The sequence below is a fragment of the Lutra lutra genome, chromosome 2, assembly GCF_902655055.1.
Source record: "Lutra lutra chromosome 2, mLutLut1.2, whole genome shotgun sequence".
In the NCBI taxonomy this organism is placed as follows: domain Eukaryota; kingdom Metazoa; phylum Chordata; class Mammalia; order Carnivora; family Mustelidae; genus Lutra; species Lutra lutra.
In genome coordinates this window covers 64,152,302-64,178,429 of record NC_062279.1, presented here as the reverse complement: position 1 = coordinate 64,178,429, position 26,128 = coordinate 64,152,302, and the positions used below count along the sequence as shown (strand labels likewise).

At 42.8% G+C, this 26,128-nt stretch overlaps 1 protein-coding gene across 2 annotated transcripts in view; it reads right to left on the bottom strand.

The window, feature by feature from the left end:
- ARHGAP10 (Rho GTPase activating protein 10) overlaps window positions 1-26,128 on the bottom strand; it is a 317,730-nt gene that overhangs the window by 221,819 nt on the left and 69,783 nt on the right. For both annotated transcript variants that reach the window (XM_047717603.1, XM_047717602.1), the window contains exons 2-3: window positions 10,901-10,996; window positions 10,765-10,826 (exon numbers count right to left, since the gene is read on the bottom strand). In XM_047717603.1, coding sequence (XP_047573559.1) covers window positions 10,765-10,826; window positions 10,901-10,996 — 158 coding nt within the window. The remainder of the gene's footprint in view (window positions 1-10,764; window positions 10,827-10,900; window positions 10,997-26,128) is intronic.

The window sequence follows — 26,128 nt, the reverse complement described above, 5'->3', positions numbered from 1 at the left end:
GCTTGATCCCAGGACCCCAGGATCATGACCTGAGCCAAAGATGGACACTTAATGGACTGAGTCACCCAGGGGCCTCCAGAGAATATTTTAATTTCTGAAGTGAACAGTGTAAATCAGAGGCATAGCTCCTAAAGGAATCTCGTAAATCAGGCCATAAATGATTGAATGAAGGAAATATGAGAAAGACAGAGAGAAGGAGGGGAAAAGAACTGTTCAGAAAAGAACGCCTAAACCTTTGGTCAATGGCAAAGAGACTCATCACCAGCCCTTCTGTGCCTGGGCTGTGGGAGTGGCCGAGACAGAAAAGGAGTGCGGGAAGCAGAAAGGCTCTCTCGTTCTCCACTAAGCAGTCAGCAGCTGAGGGCCTCATCTCCACAAGGACCTAACATCTCACTGCATCCTCAGGTGCTAGGACACCACCCAGCTCCTAACAAGCATTCAAAAATATTTATTGTACAAATGAGGTAGGATTCGCCTACAAATTTAGATAACGTGAAGAATAGAGTTTCTACAGAAATTCAATACTCCCTGCTGATGGTGACAATAGGAACCATGAATACCTGTGCTGAGGCTCCTCTACACATTATCTCCATTCAAAACCATCTGTTTCTGTATTAAACCACATCCCCTAAGAAGCAGACATCACAACCAGATGAAAAATGCCAGAAATGTATTAGGGGAAACATCTGTGAGAGAACATGGGGAGGCTGAAGAGCTGTCAGACAGTGATGCTGGTCTGACCCCAGGGGAAGGAGACAGGGAGGGAAGGAAGGTCAGATGATTGCAAGGACACAGGCTAGACTGCAGGGCAGTTCTAGGGAAGGTTCAGCAAGGTCATTGGGGAGTCCTGAGCCAAGGCTTCCTGTCAGAGGACTCCAGGGTCCCCAGGAATGAGCTGCTTTTGTACCCCTGCTGTCTCGGTCACCGACTGGGGGCAGCATGTGGGAGGCATGGCTTTCATTCTAATGCAGTGATGGAACCATATAGCCCCTGGGCCCAATGGTCCCTTCGACTCCCTGCAGTGGTAGAACTGAGAGGTGCCTGTCTGCCATTGCCCCTAAAGTCCATATTCTTTCCACTACACTATCATGGCCACTGGTATAGCCCTGGGCCTCTCGTAATCCCCATCACCAAGGAATTTCTATATTTCATTCAATCCAACATGACACTAATAACAAGACACTCCAGCAGCACCTGGGTGGCTCAGTCAGTTAAGCATCCAACTCTTGATTTTGGCTCAGGTCATGATCTCAAGGTTGTGAAATTGAGCCCCATGTCAGGCTCTGGGTTGGACATGGAGCCTACTTACAATTCTTTCTCTCCTTTACCCTCTGCACCTCCCCCCACTCACAAGCACTTTCTCTCTCTCAAAAAATAAAATAATAATAATAATAATATTGACAGTATTTTTCATATACTATTGTGAAATACACATTTCATATACTTTTCTCCTTTTCATATACTATCATGGAAAAAATACTGCTAATGAAATCTTGACTAAAATTGAATACTCAGAACCTTGACATTTATTGAAAGAGCTCTTTGGTAGATTTATATCATGTGTCCCTTTCATGCATACATTAAAAAAAGAATCAAAATTTATCTAAGATATTTCTAAAACTTCTTTAGATTCCAGCTCTTCTGAATCACTTTTCATCTCTGTCACCAGTAGCAAGTTTTGCCCACACATTTTTTCTCCTCTGTGCCATCAAGAATATTGGAGATACATTACTTCTTAAAGGGCTGCTCCACTATGGTATGGGTCCCAGGACCTTCTACCGAGATGATAGCACCTACTCTTTAGGTATTTACTGATGCTGGCACTTCTTTGACCTAACTAAAAGGCCTTGAAAAGTTTTCAAACAGAATTCATATTTCTTAAGTGGTCAAGTGGTTTGTTGATTGAAATGTTGGCAGAGGGGGTGGTTTACACATGTCCAAACAGGACAGGAGAAATAACAAAATTCACATTTCTTCAAGACTGCTGCCTTATCGATGGCAGCTATAAGGATACATTTCCATTTCACCCATGTTTAAAGGAAGAGGAAAATCTTACCAGATTGGTAAATCTTACCAGGGGCTAAAGGCAAAGAACAATGCCCTTGGGCTGCCAGGGGATAGGAGATTCTCTTTTCATCACTGTCACCAACTCGTTTTGTGAAGTGATATGGATCAAATCACCCCATCTCACTGAGTTCCAGTTCCCCTTCTTTTTCTTTCAGTAAATAAAAAGGTTAAAAGATTCCCTAAGTGCTCTCTCAGCTCTTTGTTTTAGGAGCCAAGGCCATACTTTTGAGTACTTCATAACTGGATCTGACAAAAATATGTCTCTCACGAAACTGTAGATTCAGCTGAACTTAATTCCCACTAATGGAACCACACTCCTCTCCATAAGACAATGAAATGAGTGGGCTGGTCATATTCTGGTGTCTGTTGCTGGTGTGTGTGTGAGGTTGGTGGGGGGAGGGGGAATGAGGGGGAGTCCGTGTGTCCTCTTTGCTCTTTCATGTCAGTAGTAACTGGTTTATCAGAAGAGCTGATTCCTCAGAAGCAGAGAGTGAGCCCAAGGACATAAAATATAAGAAACATAAGTTTCAATAGGGAAGTAGAAGCTGATGATGACAAGGCTTCGAAACCACAGATGACTCTGAGTCACCAAGATAGGACACCGAGTCATGAGCAAGGCCTTCCACGGAAAGGGGTCCACGAAGGAGCCCAATCCTCTTAAAATATCCTCACTCACTTTAGAATTCTGATTTGAGTTAGTTCAGACTATAACCTCTATAAGATTCTAGGTTCGTCAAAATCCAACTGGCAAAAGCTATCTTCCTAGAAAACAGGTTTCACAATGGCATCTGCATCTGACTGAATTATAGTGATTTTCCGGGGATGGGGGGGGGAGATTTATATGAAAAAAAAAAAAAAAATGATGTTGTCAAATTGTAAGGGTCAGTTCCAAGGAGTGAAATTCTTCATAAAGTTAGGTCATTGACAACTTTTCAACTAAACTGAGAAAAGTTTTCACAAATAAGTTCAAGATGGATTTTTCCCCATCTGAAGATGCTTTCCATCAGAACTTCATGCAAGGGCGCCTGGGTGTCTCAGTGGGTTAAGCCGCTGCCCTCGGCTCAGGTCATGATCTCAGGGTCCCGGGATCGAGTCCCACATCGGGCTCTCTGCTCAGCAAGAAGCCTGCTTCCCTCTCTCTCTCTCTCTCTCTCTGCCTGCCTCTCCGTCTACTTGTGATCTCTCTCTGTCAAATAAATAAATAAAATCTTTAAAAAAAAAAATAAAATAAAAAAAAAGAACTTCATGCAAAAAAAAAGTCACTTTAAGTAAAAGAATTGATTAAAACAGGTTTGATGTACCACATAAAATATAACATTTTTAATCAGATGAAACTAAAGGTACAATTTTTCCAATGGCATATGATGCCTTAGGTACTTACCACATTACAAGAACTCATAAGTAATGCTAAACACAAATTAAGTAACACTGAAATTCCTAACAGCAGAAACCTGTTATATGAAATTAAACTAGATATAGTTCAAAATTCTTTGGAAACGACACTCGAAAGCTTAGGGTTTTTTTGGTTCTGTTTTTTATTTTTTTAAAGATTTTATTTGTGTATTTGATAGAGAGAGAAGTCACAAGTAGGAAGAGAGGCAGACAGAGGGGTAGGGGGAAGCAGGCTCCCCACCGAGCAGAGAGCCTGAAGCGGGGCTCAATCCCAGGACCCGGAGACCATGACCTGAGCCAAAGGCAGAGGCTCAACCCACTTAGCCACCCAGGCACCCCAAGCTTAGGTTTCTAAAGTCTAGTTTAACCTCCTGGTAAAGAGAAAGTCATCAAAAAGCAATTTACAGCGTTTCCAACTTTCAGACTGCTCTAGCTCCAAGGTTAGGAATGCCAGGGGAGATTTCACTGGCACCCTGAGCCAGTGGTTCCAATTTAAGCATGCTTCACAATAACCTGGAGGGCTTTTTGAAGCACACTCTGAGGGGCTGCACCCCAGAGCTCCTGATTCAGTAGGTCTAGGATGGGGCCCCGGAGGTAGCCTGTCCAGCATGCCTTGTGAACCACTGCCCTAGAGTGTACTGATGAAAGGACAGCATGAAAATTGCTCCCCAAAAGTTCATTTTTACCGACCTGTTATTTTAACAATATCGTGACACATTTTTGAAAAAAGAAAATAGGAAGTTTGGAGCAAAAATCTGTATCAAAAACCCTAAAAGATACAGAAATCACTTAAACACATCACTCTGTGAGACACTTGAAACAATGAAAGAACGATGAGAAAGGAGGGAAAGAAGTAGGCAAGTGCTGAGGAAACATGCCAGTGTGTCTTGCCTGGAACCGCCGAAACGATTAACGAAAGCCTTCGGTACATTTCAGCCCAGAGCCTTCTTTAAGGGGACATAATCACCCAGAAAGTGTTCCCTACCTTACTTTTCACAAGAGTGAAATTTGTGGTGTAGAAAAACATGGGAGAGAGAAAAAAGGAAGAGGAGGTCTCAAAAGCCTAAAGAGTACATAAAAGAACTGTTTAAAATAGATCTGATGTACTATAAAAATAAGATAAAACTAAAGACACAATCTTCCCAATGGCATGTAATGCCTGAGATACTTACCACATTTCAAGAACTCGTAAGTAATGCTAAAGACAGATTAAGTAACACCAAAATTCCTAACAGCAAACAGGGTCATCTTGCTCAAGGAGGAAAAGGGATGCAGCTGGTGCATAAGACGCTATTGGCACTTCACCCTGCTTGGCAGCCCAGCAGGCGCCCAGCCCCCTCGGGACGAGAGGCAAGTGCCTTTTGTGCACCATCTGGCAAGCTCTGCCTTCTCTCTCCAGGCATCCCCTCTTCCCTGAAGATTTCCTCAACCCCTGGGCCTTTCACAACTGTCCTGATTTTCCTCAATCCTCAGAAACATGTTTAGGAAAAGGACAGAAACAAAAAATTATGATCAAAGAACCCATGTAGAGAAGTAAATACAGCATGAAGGGCTTTTAGAAGAGCATCACACACCCTGTGGCACTATTTTCAAAGTCCTTAAATTCTTGGACAGTTGCCCACCTCAGATAAGGACACCATGTCCCGCCATGCCAGAGAGAACATCTCCAGAATTCTGGCTGTGAAACACACAGTACTTTCCTTGGAGAACACGCACAGAAGTGAGCTCAGCAATTCTGGCCACAAATAGTACCAAGCTCCCCAAGTCAGGTTACTCACTTACACAGTCAAGGCTAGGAAAATTATCAGTAAAAACTACTCACTTGAAAACACTACCCTGAAAAACTCAATATTGGCCTTTTAAGGGGCATGACACATCCATTCACAGAAATTGGACTTACATGCAGGGGCTGGGGGGAAACACTCTGACTTCCAGACTGGCCTTCTTTCCAGTTCCCTCCCCAACAAAATTGGCTTTAATAGCCACAGAGCCAGACACCGGTGGGAAATATGCAAACAGATGCCTCCCTGTTTCCCAAATTCTATCGGTTTTCCTCACAGGGAAGAAACTAGTGCTTCACTTCTATCTTTTCTTACTTGGATAGGTCCCAACTCTGTCAACTCAGGTATGAAATGGTGTCCCCAACATGCCTTCCCCGAATTCCCCGATAACTCTGTTACCACATAGCATGCTTTGAGCAGTCTCTCCCAATGGACAGCTAACCACATGAAGGTAGGAACTATGCCCTTGTCTTTAAAGCACCTGGCACAGTGTTTGGCATGTAGTAGACACACGGTATTTGTTGAACTATTTATATCTAAGCCTACTGAGGGATAAAGATCAGTCTCACGTGCGGGGGTCGGGGGGTGGCTCAAAACCAACAAAGAAGAACTTCTTTCTTATTGTTGAGCTTCTAGTCTGATGACTTTATTCCTAAAGCCAAGCGTCCTATTTTAACATTTATTTAAGAAATGGAAAGCTTTATAAAGTTTTCTGACCTTGGCCTTTGCCTTCTAAAACACTAGATTTAAAATATCTTTTCACATTTCAATGACTCAGTCTTAATTATGAATGTCTAATTATTATGGTACAACATCATTTAATTTATGACTTCAGAAAATACTACCTGTTTTTGTTTTTGTTTTAAAGTAGGCTCCATGCTCAGCATGGAACCCAAGGTGGGGCCTGAACTCACAACCGGAGACCAAGACCCGAGCTGAGGTCAAGAATCGGACACTTAGCCAACTGAATCACCCAGGTGCCCCTGATTGCTTTTAAAGATTAAGTGACCACTAAGATTTTGTTAAATCTTGGAACCAATTTTAGAATGTTTCTACCTCTATTTTACAGCTGTCATTTTGCATTCCTTTTTTAATATGTGGCTCTGTACTGCTGGTGTGAAATAACTTTAACATGTGTTTAATGTAGGTTTTTCATTATGTCACATAAAAGATGAAAATGAGGTACTGTAATGATAGTACTGATAACCATAGTACTCTTTATCCATTTTTTAAAGTAGCCTCCACACAGCATAGAACCCAATGTGGGGCTTGAACTCATGACCCTTAAGATCAAGACCCGAGCTGAGATCAAGGGTCAGATGCCTAACCAACTGAGCCACCCAGGCACCCCTATGTGTAGTAATTTTAAGTAAAACAAGAGTTTTTTAAAAGTTCTCACAATACACTGGCTCCCATTTAACTACTTAAAGACCTTCCTCATCTCTTTGTCACATGTTGGGGAGGTATGAACTTCTTAAACCATACGAAGGCCCTCCTCTGTTGTCTCTGCTCCACAAACTCCAGCTCAAACACAACTTCTTCTACAAAGTCCTTCCTAACAAGCACAGACTTAGCTCTTCTCCACTTCATGCAACCCCATCTATACCTGTGTTATCACACTTAGTAGAATAGAGGGGTTTTTTTAAGGTTTAAGAGGATAAATAAATACATAATTTTAAAAAGATGTATTTAAGAGAGAGAGAGCATGGGAGTGCAGAGCCTGATGCAGGGCTCAATCTCATGACCCTGAGATCAGGATCTGAGCAGAAACCAAGAGTACTTTGGATGCTTAACTAACTGAACCACCCAGGTGCCCCTTAGTGGAATAGATTTTAATTCACTTTTACCAGCTATTCTCCAAAGCCACACTGAACACTTCCTGACAGAGGTATCTTATTCAAAGTTTAAGGCTAGTGTCTAATAAACCATCAAGTTTTCTTTACTAAGTGTTCAAAGCTATTTAAAACAAAACAAAGGTAGCCATGACTCTATGCAATTTTCTTGGTTAGAAAAAGTAACACCTGATGATCAAGATTAGACAGAAACACCGAAAGAACAGCAATATGGGTTAAATATCAAACTCTTTTGTTTTTACTATTTTGTTATTAACCCATAACTTAGGAAGTAGTACTATTTTAAAGGTATTTTAAAGTGAATTTAAAAATATCAGGAATCCTTTTCAAAGGAAAAAAGGAGGAAGAAAAACTTACAGATTTAAGAGAGACTTAGAAACTTATCAATCAAGGGGCACCTGGGTGGCTCAGGCAGTTAAGAATCTGCCGTTGGCTCTGGTCATGATCTCAGAGTCCTGGGATCCAGACAGCGTTTGGCTCCCTGCTCAGTGGGGAGTCTGCTTCTTCCTCTCCCTCTGCCATTCCCCACTCCTCACTCGTTCTTTTCTGTCTCTCTCTCTCAAATTAATAAAATCTTTGAAAAATAAAGAAACTTATCAATCAAATGCAATGTGTTTGGAGGCATATTCAAACAAACCAACTGCTAAAGGAGGATGTAAATGAGTATCAGAAAAATCTGAATACAACCTAATTCTTTGTAATATTAAGAAATTAACTGCTTGTCTTTAAGTGTGTCAAGGGTACGATGGAGCAAAAAGAATTACCTTTCAGAGCTCTGTAGTAGAGTATTTATGGATGAAACGACAGGATAATGGGATTTCTGTCAAACTCACTGGGACAGGGAGTAAGACATATAGGAGAAATAAGATTGGTTGTGTGGCAACCAATTGAAGCTGAATATTGAGCACACATAGTTTAATTATATTTTTCTCTCTACTTTTCATGCATGCTCAAAAATTTCCAAACTGAAAAGCTTAAGAAAAAAAGAAATAAAAAGGCATTAGGTGTCTTTTTAATTCTATGGTTGGTCATAGCTTCTCCCTCCCACCCCCACACCCCAAAATGCTTTCTGGCTTTGAAGAGTTTCGGGCTATGCAGCAAGAGTTGCTGTTCCCCCAAATGGGTTGTAACATACTGTCCCATCCCTCCCTGAGGTCCATGACCTTGTGCAGACAACATCCTATTCCTACTTCTACCCTGTACTGGAAACCCAGCCCCACCATCCTCACCCTATCTAAGAGACCCTATCAACCCCCATCATAGGTGAAGACTAAGTCAAGATTCCAGCTACGAATAGCTCTGAGAACCATGCTGTCTGATAGAGATCAGACAGCCTGGAGCTAAGACCACGTTCATCTCAAGGAACATGAGACAAAAACAGAACATCAAGACAGGAAGTAGTCACACAGTATTTCAGTGGAGCTAAAGTCCGGCACCAGTCTTCCCAGAACCCTCTTCCCTTTAATGCCGGGATGCCTCTCACAGTTCTCGGCAGTAGAGGCCTCCCCTCACCACCGCAGATAAAAATAGCACCCCGTCCCACTCTCTGACTCTGACTACTAACCCTACATTATTTCGTTCTGTAGGACTTACCACTGCCTGACCTATATTATATGCTTATTTATCACCTCCCCTTCCCAGGATGCAACTCCCATGAGGGACCTTGCTCAGTTTGCCTCTGTGTGCTCAGATTCTAAACAGTAACTGGAACACAGAAGCTGATCAAATGTGCATGTGCAGAATGCTGAGGATCCCAAAAGAACAATTAAGTATCAAGGAGGGCTGAGAACAAAAAAGCTGATACCTATGCACATAAACTAAGAACACACCCACTCTGTGTTGTAGACAGGTAATGTCACAGCACAATTTTTATTCACTATCACATTTAGACTTTCCTAAAATGCTAAAAATCAATGACTCAGGATCACACAAATAATCACTGAATAGGTCAGTTTGTCCCCGAAAAACCTAACAGGACCACAGTACCTTCGCCTGCCCTCTACAATATTTACCATATATGGACATTATGTCAGGAAGTAAGGTACAGTGCAAATTATACTGAGGCTTTTAGAGGCCATATGTCCCCGTCACTTTTATTTTTTTTTAAAGATTTTATTTATTTATTTGACAGACCGAGATCACAAGTAGACAGAAAGGGAGGGGAAAGCAGGCTCCCTGCTGAGCTGAGAGCCTGATGCCAGGCTCAATCCCAGGACCCTGAGATCATGACCTGAGCTGAAGGCAGAGGCCTAACCCACTGAACCACCCAGGTGCCCCTCCCCATCACTTTTAAATAAAAAACCAATACTCTCCCACTACTTCTTCCTCTCCTGCCACTCAACCAGACAGAAATACCACCACCACCACCATCACCCCCGGCAAGATTAATTACCGTAACAACTAGGAAGCTGGCCAAAATGGCGGGTGGTTCAGAGTGCCTGTCTCTACTCCTCAGCTGCCCTGTGATCTTGGGCAAGGCACGACCCTTCAGTTTCCTCAATGACAAAACAGAGGCAATAACAGAATCTATATCCAGGGTTTACTCAAGGATTAGATGAAATACTAAGTTCACAGCTTAAACCAGTACCAGTCAGAGTGAAGGCTATCTTGGCTATCACAATCAGTATTATTATTACAACCACATCTGAACCTACTCATACACTTACACTTGAACATAATTCTAGCTAGTACTCATTCTCAAGGACATAGAAAAAATAGTCGTCACTTTTTAAAGTCTAAACACCAGTGAGAATAGATAGTATATAATAATCCGGGGGCAATTCGACTATGAATCTTTATTGAATAACAGATATTAGGAGGGATGCTTTTAAGAATGGTGAGAAAATATGATTCAATACCCTCCAAATCCATTGCTGAGTGTTTGTTAAATGAAATCACCCCCTCAGTGCACTCAGCATAGCACCAGGCATGTGGAGAGCAGCTAGTATGATGAACTACCATGATCACAAATCTCAAGGCAAAGTGGGATTCTGAAGACTACCAGGCCCAAATTCTCCTCCATCATACAACATAAAATCTGCCGAAGTACAAGTCAGGCTCCAACATTGCTCTGCTGTCCCTCTGCCTCTACATAAGCTTTTCTGCCTTCATCTTCTGGGTACATGAATGTTCTGCCTGAGACTCAATTTCAACAAAAGGGCTCCACTGCTAACAAAAATCTAGAAACACTGCTATAGTCCAAACCACTATTTCATGGATAAAGAAACAGCCTTGTTCTAGAAGTCCAGCAACTTGTCCAAGATCTTACTGCAGTCAGCACCACTGTGAAACTAGAAATCCAGGCTCCTGAAGTGTCATCCAGGGCTCTTTCCACTATTAAGTGTTACTTCATCTGGAGATAAATGCATCAAAACTTCTACCAGAGGGACGCCTGGGTGGCTCAGTTGGTTAAACATCTGACTTCTGATTTTAGCTCAGGTCATTATCTCAGGGTCCTGGGACAGAGCCCCAAACTGTCATAGTCAGGCTCCGCACTCTGCAGGGAGTCTGTTTCCCCCTCTGTTCCTCCCCCTGCTCACTCTCTCAAATAAATAAATAAAATCTTTAAAAAAAAAAAAAAAACAAAAAAAAAACTTCTACCAGAACCAACTTCTAAACCCAGATTTTCCCTGCTTGAAGTTGAATTTACTAATTTATATCCCACAACTCACCATAATTTCTCTCTGCTCTTCCAGATTCTTCAAAAAATTAGAAAATTCACGTAAGGAAGCATCTATAAAAAGAAAGTTATGATTATTTGGTGGCCAAAGCAAAGGAAGGCAAACCATAAACCTCACCTTTACATACCTATGCAGCGTTCATCATCTGTCTCTGCATCACCAATAAACTCAAATTTAAAGTCTCTGAGTGAATGTGCAAACTTCCGCTGGGCTGCTGAAAGACCTAGAAAGAAAAAGTTTATGGTAACCTGAGCTTTAAGTCCAAATTTAGAAGAAATGTATTCCTCCTAAGATCACCAGAGCTGTAGAGCTATCCACCCAATCTATGAGGAGGCACAACCTAATTCCTTTGCCAAGGGGCCCATTGCCCTCAATCTGGCACGCTCTGGGATGCTTCTGTCTTTGCTTCTAGACTCTGACACAGAACAGGTGCTGAAGAAATGTTTACTCCCTCCCCCACCCTCTTCCTCCTCAGAGATGTGACTGCTCCACATTGTTCCCATTTCCCAAAGCTCTTTCCCTATCGCTGCGCACTCAGGTCACAAGTTGCCCAATTCAAAAGTTCACGCTATGATTAGGAACACACACACCTGACGGGTTCTCCCAGGGCTGTATGAGAACTGGCCGGATGCCAAGGTTTCAAATATAAAAGTATCAAAGCTCAAAGTCAGCCAGTCAGATGCCCTTAACTGACTGGCAAACTTCAGCCAGAGAAACCCAGGAGGATCAAAGAGTTTTCATAGAAAACAGCAGCATGGAGGTAACTAAAGGCCAAGCTTAAATGGTAGGAAGAATTTATTCTGCAAAAGACCTGTAGGTTCTCACTTTTTTTTTTAACTGCAGATTAATAAAAAGTAGTATAAAATGACACCGCAGTTTCATTTACCATAGCCAAGACACAGAAGCAGCCTTAATGTCCATTGATAGATGAGTGGATAAAGATATGGTTTATATATACAATGGAATGTTACTTAGCCATAAAAAGGAATGAACTCTTGCCATTTGCGACAGCATAGAGAGAACTAGAGGGCATTATGTTAAGTGAAATAAGTCCGAGAAAGACAAATATCACACTATTTCATTTATATGTGGAATAAAAATACAAATCAAACAAAAAGCAAAACAGAAAAAGACTCTGATGCAGAGAACAAACTAATGGTCACTTGAAGGGAGGCGATTGGGGAGGATGGATGAAATAGGGAAGGGAACTAAGAGGTGCAATCTTCCAATTATAAAATAAGTAACACCCAGGGGTGTAAAGTATACCATAAGGAATATAGTTAATAATACTGTAATGACTTTGCATGGTGACAGATGGTAACTAGGCTTATTGTGGCAATCACATCATAATGTATATAAATACTGAATCACTATATTGATACTAACACAACTATTCCTCAATAAAAAATTAATAGGAAGTATATACAAAGAAAAAAAACCTTAAAAATGGAAAACTCTACTTCTAAAATAGGGTAACATTTATTTTATGGGCCATAGATCATGTTAGGTAATTTTATCTCATTCAATACTCATATACAAAATAAAGATTACCTTCATTTTACAATGGGGTGCAAAAGCTCAGAGATGCTAAATAATTTACACAAAGTTACATAGTTACTGCAATAGCAAAGGCTTGATTCTATTCAGGCACTATTTGCACAAAGCCATACCCTGCCCAGGATACAATCCTAACACTGGTCTAAAGCACTTTCTAAGAAGCTGCTCAGTGACTCCTGTACTCCTTACACTTCCTGTCTCAATACTGTGAATATCCACATTGTGTTGAAGTTTCATGTCAAGAAAATTGAAAAGTTGAAAAAAATAAAATGCAATCCATAACTGCTGGTCAGAGTACTCATGCAAATAATAAATATTGACAAGAAAGGGAAGCTAAGAATGTAAAACACTGAGGAGGACTATTTTTAATGAGATAGTAGAAGCAATTTTCTTTTTTATTTTAGTCATTGACTAAACAAGGAACAAAAGCAGAAGATTCTTATTTTTACATTAGAAAATGCTATCTGGGGGCACCTGGGTGGCTCAGTGGGTTAAGCCTCTGCCTTCGGCTCAGGTCATGATCTCAGAGTCATGGGATCGAGCCCCGAATCAGGCTCCCTGCTCGGCAGGGAGCCTCCTTCCCCCCTCTCTCTCTCCGCCTGCCTCTCCGCCTACTTGTGATCTCTGTCAAATAAATAAATAAAATCTTTAAAAAAAAAAAAAGAAAGAAAGAAAGAAAGAAAAGAAACCGCTGATTTTTTTATCTTTTCCCAACTCTTTACATCCAGTCATTAAGTACAAAGGCTCCCCCAGTGACCCCAGTGACCCCCAGCAGTTTCTCTCACTTCTCCAACTTTCTAGTCATGCTCATCAGCTCTTTCAGCTACTGTCAGGGCTTGGTTTTGTTTCTTAATGTTTTTCTTAAAGAACTGTATTTTTTTTTAAAGATTTTATTCATTTATTTGTCAGAGAGAGAGCACAGGCAGGGGGAGCAGCAGGCAGAACAGGCAGAGGGAGAAGCAAGCTCCCTGCTGCACAAGGAGCGCAACATGGGACTCGATCTCAGGACTGTGGGATCATGACCCGAGCCCAAGGCAGATGCTCAATTGACTGAACCTCCCAGGTGTTCCAGAAGACTATATTTTTAATAACAATTTTAAATTCCTAGCAAAATTGGGCAGAAGGCACAAAGACCCCCTGCCCACACACACATGCATCACCTCCCCTATTATCAACACCCCCTCACTATCATGCTTTTTGAAACTTTTTTCTCCCTCTACCTAGTTCATGTTTTGCTTGCTCTGCTCAAATCCTCTCTCTCATTAAAATAAAGAAGAGACCGGAAGAAATAAATGTGAAAGGCTAAATCACAACACTTTAAGAGGATAATACAGGATTGTAATTTCTTACCCTTGGCATATGGGGAAAAAGCACACACCGTAAGGTAAATTGTGATGGACTACAAGCATGGAGAAAATTCTCCATCCCTTCATATAGGCACTGCTCTTTGTGATGTCACTCTGCCACCCCTCCAGCAATTGGGGGAGTCTCTCTTCCCACCCCTTGAATCTAGGCTGGTCTTAATGGCCCACAGGATGTAGTAAAAGTGACATTGTGCTAATTTAGAGCTTCCACCTCAGGAAACTTTGTACACCTCTGCTCAACTCTCTTGGAACCCTCTGCCTTCCATGTCAACAAGCCCAAGCTAGCCCACTGGTTCATCAGACCTCTGTCCCAGTCCACCACTTACTGTCTCCGTGGTCAGATGGCCAGCCCACAGAAGCAGAGCTTTCCTGCCCTCTGTGCAGGAACTCATCCAGACAAGCCGAGTCCAGACTGAAATAAATAAACGGCTGCTCTTTAAGCCACTAGGTTTGGGAATGATTTGTTACAAAGCCATAGATAACATAGAAAGATTAATGGAATTTGTGTTAAACTTTAAAAATGTTTAAGACATTGGGGCGCCTGGGTGGCTCAGTGGGTTAAAGCCTCTGCCTTCGGCTCAGGTCATGATCTCAGAGTCCTGGGATCGAGCCCCACATCGGGCTCTCTGCTCAGCAGGGAGCCTGCTTCCTCCTCTCTCTCTGCCTGCCTCTCTGCCTACTTGTAATCTCTGTCAAATAAATAAATAAAATCTTAAAAAAAAATGTTTAAGACATTAAAAGAGTGAAGATAAGCACATACCCAGGAGGCATAAATAACAGCTATAAATCAATGAGGCAGAAATTCCAATAAAAAATTGAACAAAACACTTGAATAGGCCCTTCACAAAAGGAACTTAAAGAAATCTAAATGGCCTCTAACCACATGAAAAGGTGCTCAAATTCATTAGCGGTAGTAAGTGAAAATGAAAATCTCAATACCTCAATAACACTCACCAGACTGGCAAAAATTAGTCTGGCAAGCCCAGGTGTTAGTGTAATCCTTTATGTGGGAAAATAGAAGTCCCTACATATTGCTGGTTAAGAGTAAAAACTGGGGGGCACCTGGGTGGCTCAGTCGTTAAGCATCTGCCTTCGGCTCAGGTCATGTTCCCAGGGTCCTGGAATGGAGCTCCAGTCTCCCTGCTCAGCAGGAAGCCTGCTTCTCCCTCTCTCAACCTCTCTGCTTGTGTTCCTGCTCTTGCTGTCACTCATTCTCTCTCTCTTTGTGTCACATAAATAAATAAAATCTTAAAAAAAGAGAGAGAATAAAAATTGGAATACTTACTATTTAAGTACTTTGACATTTTCTAGTAAATCTGATGATCTCCTACAACCCAGAAATTGTCCTTCTAAGTAATTTCCAAGATAAATTCATAACACATGGGCACTTGCAGACATATACTAGAAAATCTGTAACAGAACAATCACTGGAAATAATAGCCAAACACTGGAAAAAACAAATACCAATCAACCATAGAACTGAAAATTATACTACACCCATATACTATAGGGTAAAAATAACTATAAATTCACATGTCAACAGAGATGACTCTCAAAACTTGGACAGAAAGAAGTCACACACAAAAAAATACACACAGTATGGCTCTTTCTCTTTTTTTTTTTTTTTTTTAATTTTTTTATGTGACAGAGAGAGAGAGAGATCACAAGTAGGCAGAGAGGCAGGCAGAGAGAGAGGGGAAAGCAGGCTCCCGGCTGAGCAGAGAGCCCGATGTGGGGCTCGATCCCAGGACCCTGAGATCATGACCTGAGCCGAAGGCAGTGGCTTAACCCACTGAGCCACCCAGGCGCCCCATGGCTCTTTCATATAAAGTTCAAAACAAGCTACACTATATTTTGAATTTCATACACAGGTCACGAAATTATAGAAAAGTGAATCATTACCTCAAAAGTCATACAATACTTACCACTGGGGACCAAGGACAGCAAGACACACAGAAAATGACAAAGGAATTAAAGGTATTTTAGTTCATAACCTAGTGGTGAGTCTGTGGATATTTGCTTTATGGTTCTTGTTTACAATGTAGTTTGTTTTATATAACTCTGTATTTTTGCCATAATCTCATAACTAAAAATAAAATTTTTTAAACCATAGAACCTAGCTATTTAGACCATTCCAAAGTAACTTAGTTTCTCCTATAATCCAAACAGACATCTAATTATTCTGACACCGTTAAGCTGCTCCCTCCACCTGTAACACTCCTTCTCCACCCCCACTGGGCTGCCTCCTTCATAACCCTGATGGCTCAACCCATTCAGTCCTCCTCCCTACCATCCTTGCCCCCAGGCCTAAAATCCCTCTCTATCCTATTGCAGCTTTATTTTTCTTCATAGTACTGACTACTGGAAACTACCTTATTTAGTCACAACTTACTCAGCATCATCTGTTTTCCTACCCTACAGTACCCTGACAAGTCCCGGAGGCATCAACCAACAGTCTTGTGCTTCCTCATACCCCTGAAACAGGGACTGCAACAGGATTTTCCTTCTGCATTTCATGCATTTATGTCCAGATATTACTGGTGTGTGGGTTTATCATTTTGAATCACTTTATGTTATTCCATTTTGTTAATGTATATTTACTTATAAACACATTTTATATATAATATTCGTATAAGATATAAACACTGGCATAAATTATCCTTTTCCCCTCTGAAGCGGTTTCCTGCAGTATTTTATCCAAATCGCCAAAAGACCATGTTTCGGGACGCCTGGGTGGCTCAGTGGATTAAGCATCTGCCTTCAGCTCAGGTCATGATCCTAGAGTCCTGCGCAGGCATCCTGCTGGGTGGGGAGTCTGCTTCTCTTTCTCCCTCTGCCCAACACTCCCCCTGCTTGTACTCTCTCTGTCAAATAAAATCTTTAAAAAATAAAACAACTTTTGTAGCAACATGGACGGGACTGGAAGAGATTATGCTGAGTGAAATAAGTCAAGCAGAGAGAGTCAATTATCATATGGTTTCACTTATTTGTGGAGCATAACAAATAGCATGGAAGACAAGGGGAGTTAGAGAGGAGAAGGGAGTTGGGGGAAATCGGAAGGGGAGGTGAACCATGAGAGACTATGGACTCTGAAAAACAACCTGAGGGTTCTGAAGGGGCGGGGGGCAGGTGGGAGGTTGGGGTAACCAGGTGGTGGGTATTAAGAGAGGGCACGGATTGCATGGAGCACTGGGTGTGGTACAAAAACAATGAATACTGTTGTGCTGAAAATAAAATAAAACAAAGACCATGTTTCCTATGGCCAGGGCAGGATGCTCTTTAGAAAGTTAAAACTTAAAGGCACCAGTTTTTTAAGCATTTCATAGTACCTAATTTCATTTTAGTTTAAAATGTTTGCAATAGCAGATTAAATTTGGGTTCATTTTCACAGCTAATATATTTCTTCCTATGTAAATAGCACACTTTTCTCTCTTATTAAGTCCTAAGTATTACAGTCACAGTAATACTTTATTTTAAAATAAATGGTTCTTCTTTTCTGTTGACTTCCTTCTAGTATTATTGGAGTTCATTACGCAAAATTTTTATTGTTTAAAAATCTGACCATACCAAACTCCATTCCTTTTAAGAATCACAAATTTAATCACATTTCCATCACGTAGTACTTTTCATTTTCTTCCCCGATGTAGTTTATACTTCCACAGCTATCTTCTGCCTCTCAAACGTAACACAAACATCATAAGACGGTTCACCATATTCATTTAGTACAGTCCATCAAACAAGCACAAAGACGCTCTGTGCGAAGGATAATGTTTCGTCTTTCCAGTATCACTGCACATGAATCTCAACCAGTCTTTAGTTCTCAAGTTACAAAAGCTGGCCACATTCCTCCACTGGGGCGAAGATGGCGGGCAAGGGGCCCCTGGAGTACCTGACGGAGTACCTGCTCTGTGCTAACAGACTTACAGATACTACTACCCTTACTCCTTAATCAGCCGGGAGGGTAGGCGTTGGTGTCACCTTCTTTTACAAATGGGTTAAGTTCAGAGATAGATCAGTGACTTGATCAAGGGCACAGACCTCTTCAGATGGCTAGTAATAAGTTCTGGAGGCAAAGGATCAACTCCAGTCCCTCAAGCTTCTACCAATGTCCTTTCCACCACATCATTCCAATTTTCAGAAGATAGAGCGTTATTCCTTTGCCCGGATCTCACCCAGTTATCAGAACGGTGCTAATAAAGATTTGTAATTAACAGGAAAATTCGCATACAAGGGGCTCCATGCCCCGGTCCTCTCCAGCCGACTAATTCCTGAGCACTAAGAATGAAGTACCTTGAAGGTACACACAAACAAGCACAGCAAACGTAAAGAATTCATGCGATCTGTGCTCTTTCAAATGAACCTGCCCCTTCAGGGTCCCCCAGACTAGAACTTGTACGTCTTCAATCCACAGACAAACGGAAGAAAGCACGGGCAACAGAACCCTTCCCAGGGTTAAGAGCTGTGTGGGAGATGAGGAGTTCTTTTGGAGACCTTGTGGGTTTGAGATGTAGGGCACCACGTGGACAGATGTGACCACAGTTTCAATCCAGGTTCAAACAGCCTCCAGACTGTTGCTGGCCCAAATTGCCACAGCTCATCCTTGCTGATTTTAGAGGTGAGAACATTATTTTTTTTTTTTTTTTTTGCGGAATACCCACCCATTAACAGTTTTCAGTTAGGACTGTGAACTCTGAGACACATACAGACATTTAGAAGAGGTGAATGGGAAGCCTCTCTGTTCAGGTTGCTCTAGCGTTCCTACACTTCGAGGTTGCCTTCTGCACGAGGTACAACCAGGGAAATGGCGGGCCCCACCACCACCATGGTGATAAAGCCTGAGACTAGGGTCTCCAGCAACTTCCCATACCATAGAGCAAAGCACGAACAGGGCCACTTGAGGAGATGTGGCAGCTTCTATCCTTCTGGGCTTAAGAAGAATGAAACAGCAAATAAATATATCTCTCTTACTCATTAAGTGTGAGATTCAAGACTGCACACACCGTAGTGGGTTCTAAATTAGCCTTTTTTTTTTTTTTCAACGAGGCAAACTGCACCTAGATGTTCACATTCCTCTGCATGTAGAGACCCAAGTAACTGGTTATCAAATATGCAAACTTTCTGCCAAGAGAAGCTCTGCCACCCTTTCTGCACATCAAAACAGGTACCAAAATTCTTCAACGTTTTATTTAGAGAGGAACAGGGTACAGACTCTAAGAACTTAATATCTTTCATGCCAAATTCATGCCAAGGAAATAATGCCGATGTTAATCCAACTTAACTCGGCAACGAAACAAAATTCCTCTAGCCCTGTAAACTGGCTTCACATTTTCCTTCTTCTTTTCCAGATTCACACAACTGGCAGCGGCACTATATCCAAGAACACCACGATGGTCTCTCTGTACGAGTCAAATAAGAAAGCAAATAACTCACTTTGTAGATTTTTTAAATGATGCAAACATCTCATGAGCCCAGAATGCATTACTGGGCTAGTCGAGGCCTGAAGGCCAAATCACAGGCTGTTCTAGGAGCAGCTCAAGGGACGGCCCCATCTCTGGAACTGTTACAGGAAGGCATTCCTGGCTCTGACTCTCCAATTCCAGCCTAACTGCAGTGTGCCTAGAGTGAGATCTTCTTACTCACAGGAAAAGCAGCTTCTAAAGTCACTAGAATATTCCAGACCTGAACTGACAAATCTATGGGGTAGAAGAAAATAAGATGAGTCCACAAAGACGCATATGCCTCGGAGCAAACGCATAAACTGGGAGCACAAGACCCAAGACGCAAGATGGCACATAACAGACAACCAGATGCTGGTAGCCAAAATCATTGCGAACAACACGCAGGAAAGGGGTGGTGTGAACACTGCAGAGAATCCCATAGGCAGGTCCACACTGGGGACCACCACCCAATCTTCGCCACACCTTATTCCAAACTTCAAGTGTTCTGCACACATTCAGCAAATGCGCAGAGGCTACACAGGCTAGGTTCTGTGTACAGAGAGAATCCCAGTCACTTCAGGCCATCAGATGAGCAGGACACTGTGACCATCACCTGGCCTACCAGCCTGCAAACCGTCTTTGGCCCTGGATAGAGTTGTTCAAAGAAAATCTTATTTATGGTGCGAACAGAAAAATTAGCAGACAAGTATTCATTTCCCACTGCTTCTATAACTAATCACCACAAACTTAATGGCTTAAAAACAACACAGATTTATTCTTACAGTCTTGGAGGTCGGAAGGCCAAAGTCTGTCTCACTGGGAGGCATTCCTCTGGGAGGCTCTAGGGGAACATCCATTTCTTTCCCTTCTCCAGGTTCTAGAGGATGCGCAAATTCCTTGGCTCAGAGCCCCCGACCCCCAGTCATATCACTCTGGCCTCCGCTTCTATCACACATCTTCCCTCTTTCAAGGACTACTGTGATTACAGTGGGCCCACCATCCTAACCCAGGATAATCTCACCACCTCAAGGCCTTTAATTTAACCTGATCTCCAAAGTTCCTTTTGCCAAGTAAAATAACATATTCACAGGTTCCAGGAAGAGAAAGGGACCTCATTCTGCCAACCAGACCTTCTAATGTCAGATACTCTCCTAACCACTTTATATTTATTGATTGCTTTAAGTACCCCAACCACTCTAAGAGACAGGTATTATTATTACGCCCACTTTACAGAGAAGAAAACTGAGCCACGCAGAGGTTAAGCAACTTGCCCAAGATTATACAACCAGTAAGTAGTAGAACCAAGAGATTATCAAAGCTGCTCAGATGGAGGTAAGATAAAGATCCCATTCAACTGGTCCCCATCCCCACAAAGGGGTCCCCAATGAGAACTCACCCTGAAGAAAACTCAATCTGAAAATCACTAACAGTCTCTCACCTTCACTATACAGTTGGGAAAGGAAAGCGCATCTTTGAACACCGAGTTCAATTTCACACACCTAGTTCAAGGTGAGCACTAACTAAAATCCAAGCTTTAGTACAGAATCCTGCTTTTAGGATAACCCAGTGCTGCACCTGTTAGGAAGAAATACATGGTCCAGCAGGGGGACAGTATGCCCCAGAGAAAGGCTGCAAAGGTGGGGTACATTCACACACAGATGGGGAAGGGGACCGAGGTGACGTGCTTAAGTATGAAAAAGAATATTAAGCCGAACACCCTCCCAAGCTCCACCCTCTCTGATTATAATTCATAGAGAATAAGAATAGCTGAGGGGCCAACAAGCATTACAATAACAGAGCTGCATGCTGACATTTGCATAGCTTGTCCTTTCCAGGGAAATACCTAAATCTGAGCATCAAAAACCGATGGTCCCATAGACTTACTTATTTGGCTACCCCTTTCGTTACAGTTTTAATCTGAATCTCTCAAACCCTCCAGTTATTACCATTGGTCCCCCTGCTCCCTACAGTCTTCTGCTCCTCTGCCTCACATACGTCAAACTTCTGCATGGCCCCTGGAGGCACTGGGATTCCAAGTCTGGGCCTAAATTAAAGAAATTTAGCAGGGAACATCTTTTTAGAGACAACCTAGACTAATGACCCTATTTTACAGATGAGGAACTGAAGGCACAGTATACTAGAAGCAGTGTGGTTTATAAAAAGAAAGGCAGAGCTGGCTTGAAATATTGGCTCTGACATATCCCAGGTGTGGCTCTGGGCAAGATGCACTGTATATATCAGATTTCCCATCTATAAACTGAAAATACACAGAATGTCCCATCTAAGGAACATGTGACCTCTCACTTTCCCTTCTAGAGCAATATGCTTGAGCCAGAGCCTTCGCTTCCTACACTGGCAGGTTTTTTGGCACATGACCCTATCCAAACTTCTCCAGGGCTGAGTTAAGGCAGATAGACAGGTGACCTAAGAACAGTCCCTACAGGCCACTCAGAGACACAAACACGTGGAATGTGTATATACGGAACTAAAGAAATGAAGTAAAGCCCACAAAATGTAAAACAACTGGTGGGTTTACAAAGGGATATGCAGATGGTCATTAATCTATCCTTGCAACTCTTGTAGTAGATATTCATAAAACAAAATAATTAGCACAAAAGAATAAAATGATCACAATGTATTACAATGAGAGAAACAAGGACACCCACACATCCCTGAATCAATGAACCATTTTGTTGTCCTTCGTCCCATCTACACTCCTCTCACTCCTATACTTCCAGGAACCCAAGCAGCCCGAATTCCAGTGTTCCCTTCTCAGCATCTCATTCCATAGAAACATTATTCTACGCACCCACATTCTACTCATGTTGTGGATTTATCCAAATATTTGCCAGGCAGTGTTCTAGACACAGAGGATAGATACTGCAACAAATAAATCACACAAACTGGGGTGAGAGTGGGTAACAGGCCAAGGAATGAGATGGAGGAGTAGAAAGGGAGTAGAGAAGACAGATAATGCAACATTAACTACAGTCTGTTGGGAGCAGGTAACTGCCATGGAGAAACCTGAAGAAAGGTAAGGGAAATGGGAATGCCTGGGGAGAGGCTGGGTAGATCTGAGTTGATGGTATAGAAAATATGGCACCAAAGCAAAGACTTGAATCATGCAAGGAGCTAGCCACACAGATAACTGCCTTTCCAGACAGAGGGACCTTCATACACGGACCTGCTAAAGCCAAGGAGGGACAGAGAAAGCAACAGGCAAGAAGGGCAAAGATCAGGGGGGCCAGTTCAGAAAGGACTTGAGTTTCTATTATGAGTGAAGAGCTCTAAACATTTAGCAGCGTCACTCTGGCTGCTGTGCTGAGAACAGACTGAAGGCAGGCAAGAGAGGCAGCAGGAAAACAAGTTAGGAGGCTACTACCCTGATCCAGGGAGAGAGGACAGTACCTCTTTAAACAATTTCTGGAAACTGTGCCAACAACTGGTAAGACTCTGGGATCTCAACCTCGTGTGCTGACGGATCTATGTGCAAAAACTTCCCCAAGAATAGCTATCACTTTTGAAACTTCTTGGCTTCGAAGCCAAGAAAGTCTGCTTTATGAGTGCTTAAAATGAGTCAAGTATTCTTGTTGCTGTGTTACGGGTTCCACTGTGCCCCCCATTCGTATATTAGAGTCCTATCCTTCAGGATCTCAGAATGTGACTTTATTTGGGGAGAGGGTCTTTATAGGTGTAATCAAGTTAAAGCTGGATCATTAGGGTAGGCTCTCATCCAGTAGGACTGGTGTCCTTCTAAAAAAGGGAACGTTGGATGCAGACACATGGAGGGAAGTCAGGTGAAGCAGAGGACGATGGCCATCAATAAGCTTAGGACAGTGTTCCAGGCCACTGTGAGGGAAGCCTCCCACAGCGCCCAGAAAGCACTAGCCTGCAGACACCTCAGTTCTGGACTTCCAGCCTTCAGGGCAAGAGACAATACATTGCATACGTAAGCCACCCAATCTGTGGTACTTCGGTATGGCCGCTCCAGCAACCTAATTCAACAGGATTCTTCTCCCCCCGACTTTTTTAGAAAAATAAGGTGACCTTGGGGTTAACGGTAACATAGGCATAAGAACACTATGAGTAAGTACTGGTATTACAGATCAGGGATTTAAGCTCTGTAGCAAAACAATATTATTCAAACATTCTGGTCACTGCCTATAGTGAGCTGCCAAACAAAGTGGTTTCCAAAATGGCCAAAGAAAGGGGAGACAAAAAGAAAACAAAACCACATACAGGGGATAATGTCAAGACAAGCTACCGTGTTAACCACAGTACATGCTTAAAGCCCAAAGTAAACAGGTAGGGTGTGCGGTGTCAGGTGCTCAGCTGGCTCAAGACTGCGAGCTTTCCCGCTCTTCTGCCATCGAGCATCACCATGCCGCAGTCGCACGAGAGAAAAACCTAGTTGCCAGCCAAAGCTAAGGGTAACTATGTAACTCTCGTTCCCCTCAAATGCTTTAATCATCTGTTTCCTTTAAAATAATCTTTTTTAAGTAAAACAGGAGTCACTGTAAGGAGGAGCTAAAACCTCTTCTTTTGTGTCCCAAGATAAAACAGGATCACAAGGGCTAAAAGAAATGCCCCAAGAAATGACCCATGACTCACATCACTCACTTGGCACAGCCAAACATGTCATACAAACACCAGGATGTGACGGTTGCCCTGTGGAGTCTGTGACCTCCATTGGAAAGAGATCCCCATGACGTCACATACCGCATACACACTGAGGGGTCCAAATTACACACTCCACAAGAGTTCCATGAAAGACAAATTCGAAAGAAATGTGAAAGTCATCAGGAAAGCCCAGCATGGAATGGGCAGCTTGAAGAGGGTCCAAATAAATGAGTTAAATTCATATCACTTTAAACCACAGAGGAGACATTCCAGGCAGTAGGAACAAAATTGAGGGGAATCCTCCAGATGGGAATGAGAAAGACTATCTATACTGCACCCCCTGTATAAATTAGGGCCTTCTGAAGACAAGAAATAAAGACTCAAATAATGAGAATACAATAGCAAAGAACCCAGAAAAATTAAGTAAACAACATGTCCTTACAGAGAGCTCGCAGCATAGCCTGCCATGGGATCGCCTCTCTGGACTGTTGCCATTAACACTACTTGGCTTCTGAGTTTTTACTTTTTTCTCTCTCTCTCATGTTCTCTGAAGTGGAGCTCTTACCTGCTTTTGCCTTGTTTCCCAAATTAAAATTCTCAAGAGAACAAAATGTATCCAGCTCACTTTTTTTTTTCCCCCACAGAAGGCCATGACAGAAGTAGCTGTCTAGTGTCCCACCCCAAGCAAGTCAGCCAGCTCAGGGAGAAGAGAGGAGGGAGGTCATGTGGGCCTCAGAGACCTTTCAGCGGCGCCTGTGAGCAAAGCCATTTCCCCTTATAGCTACTGTGAAGTAGGTAGCAAATGCCAAGAGTGACAACTTGGGTACAAAGCCAAAGAGGACAAAGTACTTCCTTTAAAGGTCAAAACTACTTCTGAAGACTTTACTATGTTAACCATAAAAATTCCACAAAATGCCCCTAAAGACAGAGACCAGCCCATCTGAAAAACTGCATTAGGCAGGGCAGAAGTCTATGAGATGGGCCATTTTAGCCTAAGAAATGATGTTTGACATAAGGCAGTTTTAATAATCCTAATAGACTAGAACATGGGTTCGGATCCAGTGCTTCCAAACGGTGAAAATGTGTACAACAACCATCCAACAGTTACACAGCATGTCCCGTGTGCTGCTGGCTGCGAGGAAGAACTCTACCTGTATTAGTTCATTTAACCCTCACTGTGCCCAGTTTGGCACACTTTTTGCCACACACTTTTTGTATTTTGGAGACAAGCACCGGAAGACACAAATGGGTCACACTGAGTTAGATGGTAGAGCAAGGATTTGCTCCAGGTTTCCACCTAAATTGCCACAATACGCTGCCGCCTCCCCACAGGTAAAACTACGCAGGCCACAGCTGGGCCACAAGATCCTTTCCTTATGATGTTCTTATAAAATATATGTAAATCATCAAAATGTCTGGATTTTGTTGCAGCGTTAGAGATGCAACTGTGTGGAGGACAAGCTGGTCTTTGCACCTGTGGTCACAGGCCTGGACCGCAGGAGCTCATGCAGGACCCACACTGTTCCTGGAAGGTGAACAGCTTTGGCCTCGCTGGGCTCTGCAAGTCAGACTCTGACAGCATCCGACACATGAACACCAAGGAGCTCTACAACCAGTGGGGAGGGGCGGGGAGGACTGGGAGCTCCTGGACAGGGTCCGCAAGCAGGCCTGGAAGTGGAGTTGCTCTGACTACAGAATTTCTAGCAACACCACTGCTACAGTGGTGGGCAACATGGGGCACAGGCAGCTGGAAAGGCTCCCACAGAGAAGGCCCGAGAAGACAAGGTGACGCCTCCCAGCCCACTCCCTGGCCATCTACAGTGGTAGCTGAAGGCTGGGCCCTGAGCCTGGTTCCAGGGGCCCCCAGCAGGGCTTATCACAGGGCATGGCCGCCACTTGTGCCTGGCCCACCAAGGCCACTGCTCCCTTCATGCCGCTCCCCAGAGAGGCAGGCTTCACAACTGGTTGGGGCCCAGGTTTGGTCTCCATACTGTGTGCAATGATTTCTGGGAAATTTTGCTATAGTGATGACATTGTTTTCAGGATTTCCGAGAGTTCTATTCAGAATGAAATTAACTTTTTTTTTTTTTTTTTTAAGTTCTGGGGGGAAAAAAAAACAAAAAACAGCTTTGTGGACACAGTCCCTAGGAAAGGAAAATTGAACAAGAAGAAGGACAGGATAAGAAAGGTACACAGAGGAACCTGCAGCCAACAGGAAGAAGGAAAGAGTAATTGGAAAAGCCACTCTTAGAAAACAAGTACCAGCCAGGCAGTCAGGTCTGTGAGGTATGCTTCTTGGTTTCCTGCTTCCTGAAGGGCAAAGTCAACATACACCAGGACCCCAGACAGCAGGATCTGCACAACCCAAGCCACAAG